The following is a 17,087-nucleotide window of genomic DNA, read 5'->3' on the forward strand; positions in this document are numbered from 1 at the left end:
CAAACACTATCATTAATGATAGAACCAGTAACAAGCGTACATCTTCATTCCACTTCTAACCCGACATGAGAATTGGCAAATCCGAAAGGAGTACCAACTCAACGTATCTAGTGGCCATGAATCAATGGTGCCTCAGTTAGCCAGCACAAACTTCTGTACCACAAACTAAAAACCTACCAGCTACTGCATAACCAAAAGGTATATATTCAATCAAGTAAAAAATTGACCAGAAAATTAATCAGGTTCCAATCAGATTAGCACAAAACAATAATATGAAAATTTGAGGTTCTTGCATAAGAAAAGAGGTATCCAAAAATTTTGGTTTTCCCATATAGCATCTGATAATACAACCACTGATACTCTAAACCAAAGGAATATCAAAGGGAAGCACTTAACTAAATGCAAAATTCCCTCTAAAAAACAAGTTCATGAGGTTTCATGCCAGACTTCAGAGAAAATCTTGCAGCAAGGTAGGCCTTCAAGTCTGGGACTCCCTCAATGGACTTTATTAAAGAGGCATCTACAGCTTTTTGGTCTTCTTTCTTGTCCTCTGGCAGTTTCTTCTTATCCTATAATTTTTTGAGGAAAAGTATGAGAATAGACAATCAGCACCTCAAATTAGATTAACCTGATTAGGACAGCTTAAATTATAACAAATGCAAAATAACTAACTAACCTCTTTTTCAGCTTCAAAAAACTCTCCCTCACCCTTCTTCTTTTTCTTCTCCACTGCCTTGGCAAAGTACTTGTCATCGAACTTCTCTATGTTAACTCCTGAGATGTCAACCTTGGTGGAAGTAGCAATGACATAGGATTGGTTCACACGCCTTAAAGGAACACCATTGATCTTGAATGGTCCTGCAATGAAAGCAAATTCCCGAATTTAAGCAAAGCACTAGAACAAACCATGAAAATTTCAAAAAAAAAAAAAAAAAGAATCACCAGCCACTAGTTAATGACAAAAAACTACAAATAGTGATAACCTAGCCCCCCTAAGCCACAAGAGGCAAACGTAGATACTATGTCCAGAAACAGAACGAATATAATATAACCTTGTGCTTCTTGAAAAACAAGAAAAAATCAGTTTAAGCATATCCATATTCCATGCAACACATTGATACAGATGAAATAATACTCGAGAAATCAATAAGAAATATTTTTAGAACAGCAGTCATACATTAAATTTATATTTGAATCAAGCAAAAATCATACTTTATTTGTTAACTATAAGCTTCAACTGCTTTAAGTATGTGTTTGGTACGCAAGATTATGATAAGATAGAATAAAATAATATTATGAATAAAATTAGATTAAATAGTATAATCTTATCTTGTGTTTGATGTGTGCAAGGATCAAGATAGGATAATTTATTTATTGATCAAAATTATCTTTCCTCAAAGTTTATATAATTTAAATTATTGATATAATTTAAATTATTGATATAATTTTTAAAGATATAATAGGACACATAAGTTCAATCCCATTGATTAAAAATAATCCTTTTCACTTTGGGATGATTGAATCATCCTATACCAAGAGGATGATTAATGCCCCTTGTAATGGTATCTCTTTCTTTAAATACAAATCAAACATAATATAGAATGATTATCATCCTATGCACCAAACATGACCTAAAATTACACTTGCAGTCACTGATTTCATTTCATCAAGAAAAATTACAAATAAACATTCAGCAAAAAAGAAAAGGGTCAATAGCAAATAAGGGACAGAGGTAAAAAATGTTCTAAAAATTCTTTAAACAAACAAAATTACTATGAAACAAAAACAAGGGAAAAAAAAACAGACCAGTAACCAAAAGGAGCCCAGAAGCAAGTTGCTTCAAGAAAACAACTCTCTTCCCCATAAACCTCCCAGCCAACAAAATCAAAACCGTCCCTGGAGTAATGCTTGCTCTAAACAAATAAAACAAAAACACAACAAAAAGAAGCAAATCTTCAGAGATCTACAAATAAATAAATAAATAAATAAATAATCCATTTGTGAAAAAGAACCTGAGCTTGGTTGGCTTAGGCTTGCGCTTATTGAGGAGCGGCTTCTTGACATCATCAGCCGGGTAAAACTTGGGTGCCTTCTCGGCGGCAGCGGGGGGCTTAGGTTTCGGGTCATGGCGGGGAAAAACGCCGCCGTTTTTGGCCTTGATGGCCCAAAGGCCACGCTTGTGGTACATCTTAGACCTGGAATACTTGCCTACACCACGTATGAGATCTGGGTTTCGGGTCCTAACAGGGGTCTTCCTTTTCGCCGCCATTTCGTCTATACCCTATGCTCTGCCGCTGCTCCTCGTATGGCGTCTAGCAAATATTTGGACAACTGATTATAGGGTTTTTAAGGGTTATCTTGTTTGAGTTCCAAGTGGCTTTGGGTTTTGGGCTTTTTGATTGTGTGGGTTTGGGGTTAAAACGAACAAACAAAATAGTAGAAATGAAAGAACAAGAATTGACTGCCCAAAATTACATTTAACGGCCCAATTACTTTTGATTAAAGATAATAAATTTATATAAATATTAATAATATTTTATTTATTCATAAAAAAATAACTAAATTATTAAAAAATATTAATTAATTAATTAATTAATTTTTAATATATAAATTATGTAAAATATTTGAATTAAAAAATAAAACTAAATATATTAGAATTATAACAAAAAGGAAAACAAAAATTATATATTCTTTTATCAAATCTTAAAAAAAATGTAAAAAATATGTAATTTATTTTTGAATGTAGTGCAATAAATGTTAATTTGAAAAAAAAAAGTAAAAATTTTTTATTTAAAATAATTAAAATTTGAAGAGAAATCAAGTTTTCGATTAACATATCATTGCATAGCTAATATCCACTACAATTAATTTTACATATCATTTTATTTAATGATAAAATTTTATCAATATTTTTAGATAAAAATTAAATCATTCAACAAACCCAATGATCCAATCTCTTTTTATCTTAAATTACTGTTTTGTAAAATTATCAATTTATTACCAAACAAAATAATTCAATCATCATATATAAAACTATAAATCTTTATGATTTTGAGAGTGATGATCTCATGGGAAATACTTCCTTAATAAAAACCATGTATTAAATGAAGAACATTTCCGAAAATATAAGCTGAACTAACTTTAATAATTGTCTATAAAACCTATTAACAAGATCCAATAAATATACTTAGAAACTAATATAAAATTGGACTGTACAGCACATAGATGGTGAGACTCAAACCTGTAACACAAAGTTTCTTTTCTTTATCGTTAAAACAATATTCCATTGATAAAAGAATCTTCCATTAAGGTCCACAAGAACCAGCGAAAACGAATAAGATGATGTAGCTGGCTTTCAACAAATAAAAGTATCCGCCGTCTGTGGGAATCGAACCCACGACCACATGGTTAAAAGCCATGCGCTCTACCGGCTGAGCTAAGACGGCCTGACTATTGTTTTCAGATGGTTGTATCTTTTTTTTATTCTAATTGAAGAGTTGAAGTGTTTTAGTAGGCTTATATATGACTTTTTTTCTTGTACCTTTCAACTTATAAGAAAGAAAATGTGAAATATATGATAACTTGCAAAAATCAATACAATTCGCTAATATCGTCGTCAATTAAGAGACCCAAATATATGATCAGATGGCCATAATTAAATTGGACTAGAGCTTAATTGCTTAAATGGTTTTTAATTACTTGGAAATACAATTACATGACCCTTCGTAAATAAAAGCCTATTTCAAATTTGAAAGGAAGCATGTCATTTAATTGCAACTATGACTAGAAGAAATTATCATTTGACTAACCCAGCTAGAATTAGTAAAACAATTGGATTTTAATTATGATTTGACTAATTAAGTAGGTTGGGACTTGGGAGGGATTTATCATTTATGATTATGAAAGACAAAAATGCAAAACCCCATCACCCCCAAAGGGCAAAAACCAACAAAGTCCAAAAATAAAAGTAAGTATGTCAGAATTCAGATTCATCTTTGGTTTTTTCGATCATGACCCCAATTAAATCTTCCATGCAACAACACACATCAGCCAAATGGACGTTTGTATTTCAACACTTGGCATCCCCTCTTCTTCTTGAAACGAAACACGTTTTGTCTTTCTTCCATAAGCGCAAAAATACACTGAAAATAAATAAAAAAAAGGAATCAAACCCTCTTTCTCTATTCTCAATGCCTTTTCTTCTTCTTAACCAGTTCTATCTCTTTCTAATCAGTCAGAAATGGCTGCAAAAGCATTGTTTTTTTTTTTGGATTTCTTTGTCCAAAGAAGAAAATTCAGTATAATGAGAGAAACTTCTACTACTTTAATTTAAATTTTGATCTATTCTTAGTCAATCTATGTATACATGCATCTCTCTGTAGAAAGGTGAAAATCATAGTTAAGAGTAAAAAGACATGAAAGTGGCTATGGCCTAGCTAGGGCTTCTATTGTTCCTGCTGAGGGGCGAGTCAACCAGAGAGAGCTGAGAGCTCTTAGGCGATGGAAGTACTCTGCAATCGCCAGCAAACACCTTGCAGCTTGACGGGTCGTCAGGATTTGATGCAGCCGGTGTATGGTTTGGTGCCTCAGATTATCTGCCTGTAAGTTTTTTTTTTTTCAAGTTTTTAAATGCAAATTATTGGAAATATATACTAAAGGAAAAGTTTTCTACATACAATGAAGAAAAAAAAAAGAATAATTAGAAACGAACAAACATGTCAAATATGTAAAATCTGTACTAGTTGAATCTAAAAACAACACCATCAGCTAGCGAATAGCATATCAACATATGTGCCTTAAAAAGTAACATTAAGACTAATTAAAATGGATTAAACTTGACTTTGAGTGTAGAATAAAGGATGACTTTGTCGCACTGCATGGGTGTTTTGATTGTGAAATGGGGAAAGAAGGGAAGTTGAAAATGATATAAGAATATTTTTCATTTTATTTTCTTGCTTCAAATTACTTGTAGGCTATGCCTTTTACTTACCATGTCTAGAAGGTTTTGACAGAAAATAAAAGATAATTACTTATTAATTCATTTTCAACCAATCCTTCAAAGACACTTAAAGATAATAATATAGTACTTAATAAGAAAACCAGAAAATTTTACTTACCAAACATAATGATGGTTACTGTGACTTCCTCTGATTTGATTAGTAAACAATTCTATTGACCAAACATCAAAATTATTAAAACTCTCAATCTCTCATGGTTTTTCTGAGTGTAGGATCATACTTTTCTAAAGGCTAACCGCTTCTTTCCAAATGTTAGGCCCCACCTACCCTAAAATTACGAAGTTGATTCTCTTTAATTAGAACCCATCTCAAGGATCAATCAAGATCATCTATTGGTAAAAAAGGCTTAATCGTTTTTTTAAACATAGAAGAATATACAATAGCTAATGAGAATAAAAATTTTTACATTCCAACATTTAATTTAATATTTAAGGCATATTTTTATTTAAAAATTTAAAATTGAATCTCTCATCCTTAATATCAAAAGAAAACATTTTATTTTTATTCACATTTAATATCAATCTTATTACTCGAGCTAATTTTAAAGACTAAAGTTAATAGGTCTCTTTAGCGTAACTCTAAGCTCAGTGTGAGTGGTCTAGTTTTAATTAATGATGGATGGAAGTGGCTAGAGAAGGCAAAAAAAACTCGTATCCAACGAGTTCTGGTTCAACCCGACCTTTTGGGGTCGACTTTTTTTTTTTTTGAAAATTGAATATCAGATCAGGTCGGGTCGGATGGCATGACGAAAAAATTGGTATCGGTCGGGTTTAGGCAAATCCGACTCTATCAAACCCGATATATATATAAATAATTTTTTTAATTAATTTTTTAATTTTTAATTTATATATTTATATAATGATATTTTTAAATATTTATATTTAAAAAATAATATTTTATATTTAAAAAATATTTTATTAATTTTGAATCGAATCGAGTACGATTTATATAATATCGGATCAGAATCGAGTTTGGATATAAAAAAAACAAAAAAAAATTTGAATAAAATCAAATTCAAATTTATTAAAATATTAAATCGAATTGAATTCGAGGCAGCAAAACTCGTTCGAACCTCGATGCCAACCCTAGAAGTGGATGTCAATGTGAAGCCGTGGACACAAAAAGCGCGGGGGGGGGGGGTGGACTTGGCCTTAGTTAAAGAATGGTCAGAAAAAGGAAGTAATAGGAGATGGTCTTAAGTATTTAAGTCAAACGGTTACGACCATGACATCACAAACATATGGGGATGAGGGATCTCTTTGGACGTCCATAAATATTATATATATATATGCATTATTTAAGGGGTCCCATTAGCATGTGAAAATGCAAATATTCTTAAGGTCAATTGGTCGCTACCATGCTTTCATATTAACTATTTACATCAGGTGACAACTTCATTAATTTCCTAGTGATTAGGTCTTAACAATTGCGAAATCGACACAACGACAAACTGCCTTCCTTGCTTTAATTAGGCACAGATAATCATTTGACAGAGAGATCTGCCCATTGTTTCAATGTTAATGTCCACTTAGTACAATTAATAACTCCTAGAACAAAATAGAGCTGTCTTCTATAAGTGTTTTAAGTTTTGAATCCTATAGACAGATCAGATACTAGCTACACTATTGCAGGCATGGGCTACATTTTAATTAAACCAGAAACCTAAATGTCTATTGCATACAAATGTCACTTTAAAGAAATGCATGAAACCCACAAGCATTTTATGGGATGGCAGATATATATATATATATATGCCTTGTAGATAATAACTATGTTAATGGAATTATGTAACCTCCAAGCTACCTCGTGAGCACGAGAAGACATGGGTGGGGTAGTTTCATGGAAAACGTTGATTTTGTGGTTAGGTTTAATTCCCAACTAGATTCGTTTCTCACACCCATATTTGACCCCATGTTGGTGATGATGAATTGTCGCATCATCGTACCATTCATGGGGCCGGGTCCTGGGGCTCCACAAACGCATCAAATAATTAAAATACTTATAATAAATATACAAAGAGACTAATGCATGTAGATGATCATCAAGCAGGCTGGCTTACCTGTCTAACAAAACTTTCAAGAGTGGAGAGCTTGTTCATGGCGATAGCCATTTGGCCCATGTAGTTAGTCATATTAGGAGGGCAGCTCAGTGAATCAGAAGTTATAATATCAGAAAGCGACTGATTCAGAGCTTCCAAGCCTTGTGATAGAGCTTCTTCAGCATCAAGCGTCGATTGCTGCAATGCACATATGCCCATTATCTGCTGCTCCGTCAATGGCTCAATCTGATTCAGTATAACCTGGAACAAAAAAAGAAAAAAGATTAATGAGTAATAAAAATCATATCCACAATCAAAACATTATCTCTAATGCGGACAAAAGCTAAATATTCATAAAAAAAAAAAAAAGATAAATCATTCTTCGTTCTTCTAGCTATATTGTGCAACTGCAGTTTTGCCAATTGGCTTATTTGTTCACTACAAACCAAACATAAGAGATGAATATGAAAACACGATCCTTGATTTCCGTGAAGGAGAAGAAGAGGTAGGAGAAGCAACAGACGGCAGTTCTCTCTTCTCTACTGCCGCAAACTGCAGTAACAGACATAGCTTTATCAAAAAGACAAATAACCAAATCTTTTTAGAGAAAAACCTTCGATGCCTTTCGTCATTACGTGGTGTTTTTTATTTTTGTTAACCCTCTATATTTTTGCTTGTCACTGCCACCAATAAATTGCATCTATGCAATTAAAACGTACTATTTGCCTCCTGTCTTATCTCATTAATATATCCTCATATTTCGATAAAATCTTTAGTGTATCTTGTTTCACTCATATACTCCAAATAAAAGGAACACAATTCTTCTGTATAAATTTTTTGTGTCAAATGAAGTATATCCTAAGAAAGGCGTCATACAATCCAAGCTTTTATATAGAAAAATAAGATATAAAAATATAGAGGAAAAGGAATCTAATTGGTAGGAATAGTAATTACTTTTTAATCTTTTTGACGAAATGTAGATTTGAAGTTAGTATTCCAAGCGTTGAATTATTCCAAGGATAGGGTTAGAATACCTTGATGAGCTCAGAAGGCCGAAATCCACCCATCCACATGAAGCATCGTTCGGCTGGAGTCTTCCACATGCCAGACACAAGATGAAAGACATCCGTTTTGGCTACCATGCCTTTTAGGTTCAACACCTCGTCGAAGTGTGCTAAACAGTTGTCGACGAAGATCCGAAGCTCGTTCTCCGGTAGGTGCTCTTGAACGGCTGCTCGGAGCTCGCAGATGAGTCGATGATGCTCTTCTAGCCATCTTGCATACTCCATGTCAAACACAGCAGCATCTGAAACATAAAAATATTTCATTTTATATATATAGCCACTAAAATTAAAAGAATCTAAAAGATGTAAAAGAAAGAGAGATAATTTATAGTATATAACCTGAGCTTATGTTGTTAGTACCAACAGGAAGGCCTTGCTCTCCTACCAGGATATTACCACCACCAAAAAACATGCCCTAAACGGCAAAACAAAATTTTCACACGTATACTCGGATATTCACAGATAAACCATATTAAAAAGTTTAAAGGAAATGTCTTACGTGATCTCTAGCTCTTTGAAGTTCTTGTTCCAGTTGGGTAAGCCTAATCCTACTTGACTCTAATTGCTGAACATAAGCCTGTGTTGATATTAACAAGAAAAATAGATAAAGGACCCCAGAAATAATGCTTTTGAAAAAAATAATATGTAGCTAACAAACCAATACTTGAATTAATTTTTTCTACAGGCTGACCTTTTTTCTAAGCCTGCTTTTCCTTGCTGCCTCTCTATTCTGAGCAAGTCTTCTCAATGTCTGCTTGGAAATGATCAAAACAAATTACATACATTCAGCATCTGCAATAGAAAAAAGGTAGTAGAAAGAAAAAAAAAAAGTAGGAGTGAATGTCAATAAAAAGAGAGGCAAAGAATTCACCTTAGGGTCTGGTGTTTTGGGTCCTTCCTGCTCTGAACTTGATGTTTGCCCTTTACGGCTCCCTTCACGCTGCCAAATTTAAAACATGCATAGTTACAAGATTCCATCCTTTTAGAAAAACAAAATCAAAACATGCGAATCTCAGTTTTTAAATAAATAATAATACTTCAGATTTCTTCTTCCCGATTTAAATATATATATATATAAAAAAAACATATTTCTTTTTTATGTTAAGAGCCCATCATACCTTGACAGATTTAGCTGGCTGATCTGGTGCAGAAGCTGAAGCATCATTCCTGGCGTTGGCCAACTCCATGAACGGCTCTGATGGTCTCTTTGAACCGCTAGTTGCTGGAGAAACTAATCCTGTACTTGTCTACCAAATACAAAACAAATCCACTTAGAAAATTAGTATTTAAATAATTGTACTAACATAAGTTTTACCTTTGTTGATGATGGTGGCTCAACGTGCATAGGCTGTGAAGGGAAAATATTCAGAGTCGGAGGTCTCATTCCAGAGTTATCTGCATATATAAATTCTCACAAGCATTAACGCAAACTTCTCTTACAGGAAAAATTCGATCGAGTCCATGAAAATAGAAAAGAAAGAGAGCAAAACGAGTGAAAAGCTGATTAAAGCAGGACCCTAAAGAAAGGGAAGGGAGACACTGGCAAGAGAAGTATATAAAATATGAAAGAAAAACATAGGGATCGTCATGCATTTGTAGCTTTGTTCGATCAAAACAGAATAAAAGTAAGAAAGGAAGGAAAAAAAAATTGCAAAGAAAACCCATACCCCTACAGATACACTTTTTGGAACATGTATAGAATTTTTGCAAGGAATTCATGATCATAGAGTTGTTTGTTACATGTCATGGTCCAAAGTTACTCATAACATGATATTAACTAATAAAATAAAAAGGTTGAAAAAAAAAGAATTTCTCTTTCATTGAAAATTTTAGCTCTTTCTTTTGTTTCTTTCAGAGATTTGTTTCTGAAAGGATCTGGTCAAAGAAAGTACTGGCAGATTAAATCTGTTGGAAACATGAACATGCTTTTCCTGTGACCAAAGCAGGCCTGTCCGAAAAGATTCTTCATAACAGAAGCTTCAGAAAATGAAAAGAGAAGGAGAGAAGAAAAAGAAAGAGGAAAGAAAACCCTTTGTTTGTAGTCTTTGAAGTAAACAGTGAAAAATAAAAAAAGGGAAAATTTGAGAGAGAGAGAGAGAGAGAGAGAGAGAGAAAACACTCACGTCTTTGGTCTTGAATACTGGACGGTTCTTGTCCATCAAGATAGAGAAAAAGGGCTTGATCTAATTCACCCAAATCATATGCTCCAGTATCTTTGCTTCTGCGTACCCCAAAAAACAAACACAAAAAATTTTTCAAAAAACATTTTCATGAAGAAAAATGAAAAGAAAACTTTTGTGTTTGTAAGACCTAGGTAAGTAGAGACAGAAACAAGATGAAAAAGAGGTGGTTTATGTGTTTTGCTTTTGTATAGTTTGTACTTTAAAAAAAATTACATGAAGTTTCCAGGGATGGAAGATGACGATGATAATGATTGCATCATTGCATAAGGAATCTGATTTTGATGATGTTGATTATGCTCTTGTATTTGATGCTGTTGTTGTTGTTGTTGCGGCTGATTTTGATGATGTTGATTATTATCTTGGTGGTGGTGTAGTTGGATGGAGTGGTTCATGTTGCCTTTACTGTTAGCCACAAAAACAAAAACTCCAACCAAGCTAGCTAAGCTTCTTCTTCTTCCTCTTCTTCTTTTCTTCTACTTGAAGAGCTTTTGAATTCACCATTAATGGCGAAACCACCTTCCTTTTATTCCTTTGCAAATCATTTTTTCACCACCATCGTCCAAAAGAGTCATGAGAAAGAAGGAAAGAGAGAGAAAAAAAAAAAAAGAGTCGGTTATAATTTGGAAGAACGGAAGAGATTTTCTTGATGATAGAATGAGAGAGTCAGAGAGAAAGAAAAAAACAAGAAAAACAATAAGAGAATGGAATTGAATGCAAAAAACAAAAGACAAAACCCTTTATATCTCTCTATAAACAAATTAAATTATTATTTTATTTTTTTCTTTTCCAAACCAAAATTTTCAGATAAAGCGGCCTGAATATATCCATTTCACAACTCCAAATAAAATAAATGAATAAATAAAGAAACCAGAGAAGACCAGAAAAAATAAACACTTTATAATTTTATTTATTTGTTTGTTTTTTTATATAAAAAATACTTTTGATGGCAAACCGCTTTCACAGAGTTTCATATTGATTTATTTTGAAATGACGATAATATCCTTATCAAAGAGTAAATTTACTCTTGACATTTTCATGCAAACTTACAGTCGTACACGTAGATGTTGTGGTGGCGGCTACTCAGATGGAGTTTTTTAAATTGATTTCCTTTGAGACTAATTTATAATCAAACATTTTTAATCATAAAAAAAAAAAAAGAATTTCTCTACGTATATTGGAATTTGTTTTAAATAATTTTGGAAATTATTATATTTTAACTTTAGAATTGATGCTTGATCATTGCAATAATAATAGTTTGTAATAATATAAGAGTAATTAATGATGTTTATCCAATCATTTTTGTCCTAACTTTTTATTTCATAGTTTTCCAGAAAAAGTTTAACTATAATCATAATATTTTAACTTATAATAGATAAATAAATATGAATTTTCCATTAATAAGTTCCATTTTAATTTAAATTTTATAATTTTAAACCTCAAATTTTTGTAATAATTTTAATAGAACTAATTAGTTCGTATAATAATAATTTATTACATAAATTTAATTATTGCGATAAAATAATATATAATAACAGCATTTTCTATAATATAAATGATACTATATTTATTAAATCACGATACATCTTAATTTTACAAGCCAAATTCTTTTTTTTTTTTCCAATAATCTAATTATCTCCGGTGGCTTGGTTGTTGAAATGGGATTTTCAATTTGGCACTTAAATTAATGATTTTGAAGGACAAAAGCTATGGCTTTAATTCTTTGAAATGTATTGATGACATTCTTCCAATTTTTTATCTATCATAAATTACATTAATTTAATTCAAATTTTAATTCAGTTAGTTCATACAATCATATATCATCTTCAATTTTTTATTTTATCCTCAAACTACTATCTCTTTCATAAAAAAAAGCATTAATTAGAATTTATCGAGTTTAAAACATTTATAGCTCGAATAATCCAAAGTCAGTTTAAAAAAAAATAAAGAAAATTCTAGCTAGGCTAGTTCAATGAGTGCTATATAATTAATTATAATAATTTTTTTAATTATGTGAAGAAGAAAATGATATAGCATTTGTGGATTTTAATTATGTGAAGAAGAAAATGATATAGTATTTGTGGAAATTTTCATTCAGTTCAACCTGAACCTAGATTTGAAGACGTTGGGCAAGTTTCCAAGATGTTGAAACCTAAAGCTTGAACATATGGATTTTTCGATTTTTGGAAGTCTTTGAACTAATGAGTAATAATGCGATGTTAAGAAAGCTCCTTATTTTTTCTAGTTTTTTCCCAAATGATAACTCAATCTCAAGACTTTGGGTAATAAAAATTTTGTTGGACCAACATTTCCACACCCTATTCTTTGTCAATATTTTTAGTTTAATTATGTTAAATTTCAAGATTGAGAAAAGAAAAACTTCTAATCTCAACACTATCTACCAAATGATAAGTATGGATTTCGCTAACAAATGTGTTAATATCAGTTTTTAAAATCATTATATTAGGTAAATAATTTTTTTCGTCTTTTGAAATTTATTAAATTAATTATTAATTATCACGTTTTTAATAAAAAATTATTATTATAAATAATAATTTAATTAATCTTAACAAGACACTTGGGATTTTCTTCAATTGATTGGGCAAGACAACCTGTCCAAAGAACACATTCAAATCCTCCTTTTCTAAAAAATAGTTTAATGAGTTTCCTAAATAAATTCTTTAATAAAATTATATATAATAAAATAAAAGCAAATAACTAAAAAAGGATTTCAGTGTATTCCTTATCTCTTTTTTAATTTATAAAATAAAATTAATTAACCTTTCAGTTTAGAAATTAAGATTTTAGTTATGAAAGGAGAGGAATCCCATTGATGCATTAAAGATGAAATGGCAAGAAGAGAAACTTTGAAAAGGGCCAAAACTTCCCAGGATTCGCCAAGCGTTACAGAATCATGAAGGGGTAGAGTTGTCAACAAAAAGTTTCAGAAAAATGGGAGAGGACTGAGGAGAAATATGACGCAGCTGTCAGCCATAGGACAGAGATAGGACAGTTGACTATGCAATAGTTGTCGGATTAGAGTTCCCAATTTGATATTTGGGAATAGGGAGGCGTGGGAAGAAGGGGAAGAAGGTAAAAGTGGGACCCAAGCATCAAGTTAAACTTTAAACAATGGAAAGACTGTCCCAGTTTTGATGGGGCCCAGCAGGACCGGCCCCCACCTTTCCCGCGATTTTTTCTACTTCTTTGTTTCCAAACCACTCCGAATGTAACGACTCTCTACCCCCTTTATTTATTTATTTATTTATATTCTTAAAATATTTATTTTTTTTTTTTTAATTCACTATTGCGTCGATAACTAGTATTCTATTATTTTTGTTGATAAACAAAGCATCAGTTGAAAATTTTTAGTTTAAAATTTATTCATGCCATTTGAAATTAAGGTAAATTAGCTTGAGATAACATGCCTTTTTTGTGCCTAGCTAAAGATAGAGCTACAAATTATATTACTACAATCTGATTGAAAATACAAGACCTAGTCTTCTTTATGCCATCGATCATTCGAACGACAAGCAATGCAACCTAGCTCGATCGAATAAGCACTCGGAATAGTCAATTTTATGATGAGAAAATCCTCATTCTATAGATAATGTCACAGGCTGTTAATTACGTACCTACCACATGCATGTGCATAGGCTAATAAGAAAATACTTATATTATATCATGGACCAAGGACCAACCGATTAGAGCTTAAAACTCAATAATTTTGAAGATCTATACTTCAATATCATGTATCAAAAAGTTATAAAATTTTCCACTTCTTTACACTTAATCTCTATTGTAATTAATGTACAATGAAAACAGAAACTATAACTGATTAATTATTTGTAACCCTAATGCTACTTTCTTCGGTGAAGTTTGAGGTATTTATATATATATATGGGCTAGGCTAAAATGTACCTTTTGTCTTTTGCAAGCATTCGATGTTGATATACATATTCCCTCTAAAATTTTTAATCATTTATAGAGAAAATTTGATATCACAGCTGACTAATTAAGTTGTTTTTCATGGATGATAGTAATAATAGTATAGGAATTTTAATCAAGTTGCATATATATTTATAGAGAAATATTTTGTTTTGAGTTTTGAGTATATATACATTTAATTACTTATTTAAATAAGTACAACCTACAATATACGATACGTATATTATACGTTATAATATATAAATATCAGTTGATTAGTAAGATTTTTCTTTTATTTGGACAATCATTATCAAATAAGTTTTTTAACGTTTATCATATAAAAAGTAAAGATATATATACTTAAACTTATTATTTACTAAAGAAAATTGTTTTTATTTTATATAGTATTTATATTTCTTTGTTCTTATTATAGTATACATATACTAAAAAACAAAACTATTTGCATTAGGTATATCATAAGAAAAATTCTCAAAAAAAAAAAAAGGTATATCATAAGAAGATACAAAAAGTAAACCCATTTTATAATCACTAATAAATGATTATTTAGATCCTCCTTAAGGCCATTCAAGTAGGTATTTCATTGGTTTGCATCATCATCTAGAGTAAATATTAAAAATGTTGTAACAAGATATTAATTTTGTTGTTTTTATTGAAGTCCAACTTGGCAAATTGGCTTCATTATTCTTTGTGAGTTGTTTTTATTTTTTTTATTTAATGGCAAGGAATTTTTGGATTTTATCGAGTGCATACCTTCTCTGTTCTTTGTGAATTATTGTTTCCTTTTACAAACACTAATTAAAATTAATTTTGTTTTCTTCATATTCATATTTTCATCATTTAAGCTCAAATATAAATTTCCAATGGCTTACTTTTCTAACTTTGTTACTTAGTTTTCTAAATTCTCACAATTCACAAATAATTAATATATATATATATATATAGCTTTTATAATGACAAGGATGGTGTAGCGAAATATTGTTCAAATCCAATGTATGTAGCTTCTCTTCACCAAAACTTTATATAATAATACTCATTAGTTTACTCATTATTTGTCCTATTGATGCGACCCCAAAATCGTTCATTAATTAGTCTTTGGTTTACTTTCTTGAAATTATATTGTTTTGGTCAACCAATTAGGCACCTTATTAGCCCTGACTATATGAAACTTTGTTAATTTATATTTGTAGACATTTCACTATTCCATGCTTACAATTTGTTCTAATCAAAATGGACAACAAATATATAGAAGATGCAATTTTTTACAGGTTGCTTTTGCAACTCCTTCACATAAGTCAATTTGTTTAAGAAATTATTTTGAATTTTGCAACATAAGTTATCTCCCCCTAGAATGCATTTGTTGCGGATTTATCTTATGATTTTTTTTCAATATATCCATATTTTGTTCGTATTTGTACGTAGAGAGTAGAGAGAGTAGCCGATATCAAACTCGAGTAGTTACATACCCGTTAAAAAAAAAAAAATTTGAAGAGAGGAGTTTTAAATTAAGAGGGCATCTTTACTTTCTTAGTCTTCTTTTAGTTTTATACTTTTAATCTAACATGTATTTGATGTATGATTGTTATGACATTTTTTATTGTTGACTCTAGTTAATAATTCAGGGTTGTTTAACAATAATTAAACCAGAACGATTGCCTAATCTTGCTGCTTGTCTTAAAGCTGGGGACATTGTCATTGTTGGGGCAATGCTAGCTCCTTTTTAAGGCCATTAATGTACTTATACATGTAAGTATACCTACTTCCAAAGATTAATCAATTCACCTTTAAAAAAAAAAAAATTCTATTACAATATCTATGTTTTCAACTAAACCCACTTCGTTGATGTTGGGAAGCCAGGCTTAAATTTGTCTAACTGCAGCTATCAAATGTAAGGGCAGATCTAATATCCCATCCCAAGAATATTTGTGGATTGAATTGGATGATAATTTAATGACATATCATTTAACATAATTATAATTGTAGCTTAAATCATTTTTAAATTGTTTGATAAATGATGCTTAGATGATCTCCTATCCTATCGCAACTTTGAAGATTTATGGATTGCTAAGAAGCTTAGAGCCAAAATAATAAAGCAATACGAATAAGATTAAAGATATGCCAAGTGTTAAGTATCCTTTAAGTTTGAACTATACTAGTGTGAGGGTCGCATTATGCTGCGGGTTAATTGGTATTATTAATTGAGTACAAATAAATATTAATTAGATTTAATTAATAATGAGAAATTTTAAAAGAAAAACTATCAAAATCCTACAAATAAAAATAAAAGTGATAAAGATAATAATGATCTTAAATATGAAAAATATTCAACCAAATGTCTTACATAACTATAAAATTAAATTAAATTAACCCATCAAACCAAATATATAGATTATATATAAATGAATAATTATATTAAAAAAAAAAAGAAAAGAAAAGAAAACACAAACCTATACCATAGAGTCCAATATGATGCTAATCCAACAAATTAACCCAAAAATTCAAGATCGATATCCTTAAAATTTGTTCGAATTCCATCATTGTTGAAAATGGAATAGATGTTGGATGATAGATTTATTAATATACTCATAATTATTATCTCTTTACTTACTGTTTCAGACCATTTAGTATATCTCATATACAAGTTAATTGTAAGGATGTAAATGAATAAAATTTTCGACGAATTATTTGTGAATATATTTAATTTTTATTTATTTATGTTCATTTATTAAGTTTAACAAATGATATTGAATAGTATTTTTACATTTATTTATTAAATGAATTGAATATAAATAAAATTTTATTTTGTTCATTTACACTCGTGAATAAATTTATTTAAAATTTG

The 17,087-nt window shown here is 30.6% G+C and overlaps 2 protein-coding genes and 1 non-coding gene across 6 annotated transcripts; all 3 read right to left on the minus strand.

Annotated features, from left to right (window-relative positions):
- Positions 1-222: 222 nt before the first annotated feature.
- On the minus strand, positions 223-2,329 carry LOC111293979 (large ribosomal subunit protein eL6-like). Its single transcript, XM_022887067.2, has 4 exons — positions 2,013-2,329; positions 1,807-1,913; positions 677-858; positions 223-569 (listed from the first exon to the last, which is right to left on the minus strand). Exons 1-4 carry the CDS (start codon positions 2,267-2,269, stop codon positions 414-416), a joined length of 702 nt encoding a protein of 233 aa, XP_022742802.1. The 5' UTR covers positions 2,270-2,329; the 3' UTR covers positions 223-413.
- A 1,044-nt stretch (positions 2,330-3,373) lies between these two features.
- Positions 3,374-3,446, minus strand: TRNAK-UUU (transfer RNA lysine (anticodon UUU)). Its single transcript has one exon. It is a non-coding gene; the product is annotated as a tRNA-Lys (tRNA).
- A 518-nt stretch (positions 3,447-3,964) lies between these two features.
- LOC111293884 (bZIP transcription factor TGA10-like) lies at positions 3,965-11,018 on the minus strand. Of its 4 annotated transcripts, none has more exons than XM_089743845.1 (11): positions 10,517-11,016; positions 10,244-10,341; positions 9,436-9,515; positions 9,239-9,367; positions 8,992-9,060; positions 8,812-8,871; positions 8,620-8,697; positions 8,460-8,535; positions 8,091-8,362; positions 7,078-7,317; positions 3,965-4,142 (listed from the first exon to the last, which is right to left on the minus strand). In XM_089743845.1, exons 1-11 carry the CDS (start codon positions 10,693-10,695, stop codon positions 4,047-4,049), a joined length of 1,377 nt encoding a protein of 458 aa, XP_089599971.1. In that variant the 5' UTR covers positions 10,696-11,016; the 3' UTR covers positions 3,965-4,046. The 4 variants fall into 4 exon arrangements, with proteins under 4 accessions (XP_089599971.1, XP_022742663.2, XP_022742664.2 ...); XM_022886928.2 differs by lacking the exon at positions 3,965-4,142 and adding an exon at positions 4,306-4,599 and having other exon boundaries at positions 10,517-11,018; XM_022886929.2 differs by lacking the exon at positions 3,965-4,142 and adding an exon at positions 6,835-6,981.
- Between the last annotated feature and the right edge of the window lie 6,069 nt (positions 11,019-17,087).

The sequence above is a fragment of the Durio zibethinus genome, chromosome 14 (genome assembly GCF_047325235.1).
Source record: "Durio zibethinus cultivar Kanyao isolate XHJ-2024 chromosome 14, ASM4732523v1, whole genome shotgun sequence".
Classification (NCBI taxonomy): Eukaryota; Viridiplantae; Streptophyta; class Magnoliopsida; order Malvales; family Malvaceae; genus Durio; species Durio zibethinus.

Coding starts and splice junctions, on each gene's coding strand:
- LOC111293979 (XM_022887067.2), bottom strand. CDS start 2,269: ATGGCGGCGAAAAGGAAGACCCCTGTTAGGACCCGAAACCCAGATCTC. Junction 1,914..2,012: donor CCTAAGCCAACCAAGCTCAG/GTTCTTTTTCAC, acceptor TTATTTGTTTAG/AGCAAGCATTACTCCAGGGA. Junction 859..1,806: donor TGGGCTCCTTTTGGTTACTG/GTCTGTTTTTTT, acceptor CTTTCATTGCAG/GACCATTCAAGATCAATGGT.
- LOC111293884 (XM_022886928.2), bottom strand. CDS start 10,695: ATGAACCACTCCATCCAACTACACCACCACCAAGATAATAATCAACAT. Junction 9,368..9,435: donor AGCCACCATCATCAACAAAG/GTAAAACTTATG, acceptor TGTATTTGGTAG/ACAAGTACAGGATTAGTTTC. Junction 4,600..7,077: donor TTGAAAGTTTTGTTAGACAG/GTAAGCCAGCCT, acceptor AAAAACTTACAG/GCAGATAATCTGAGGCACCA.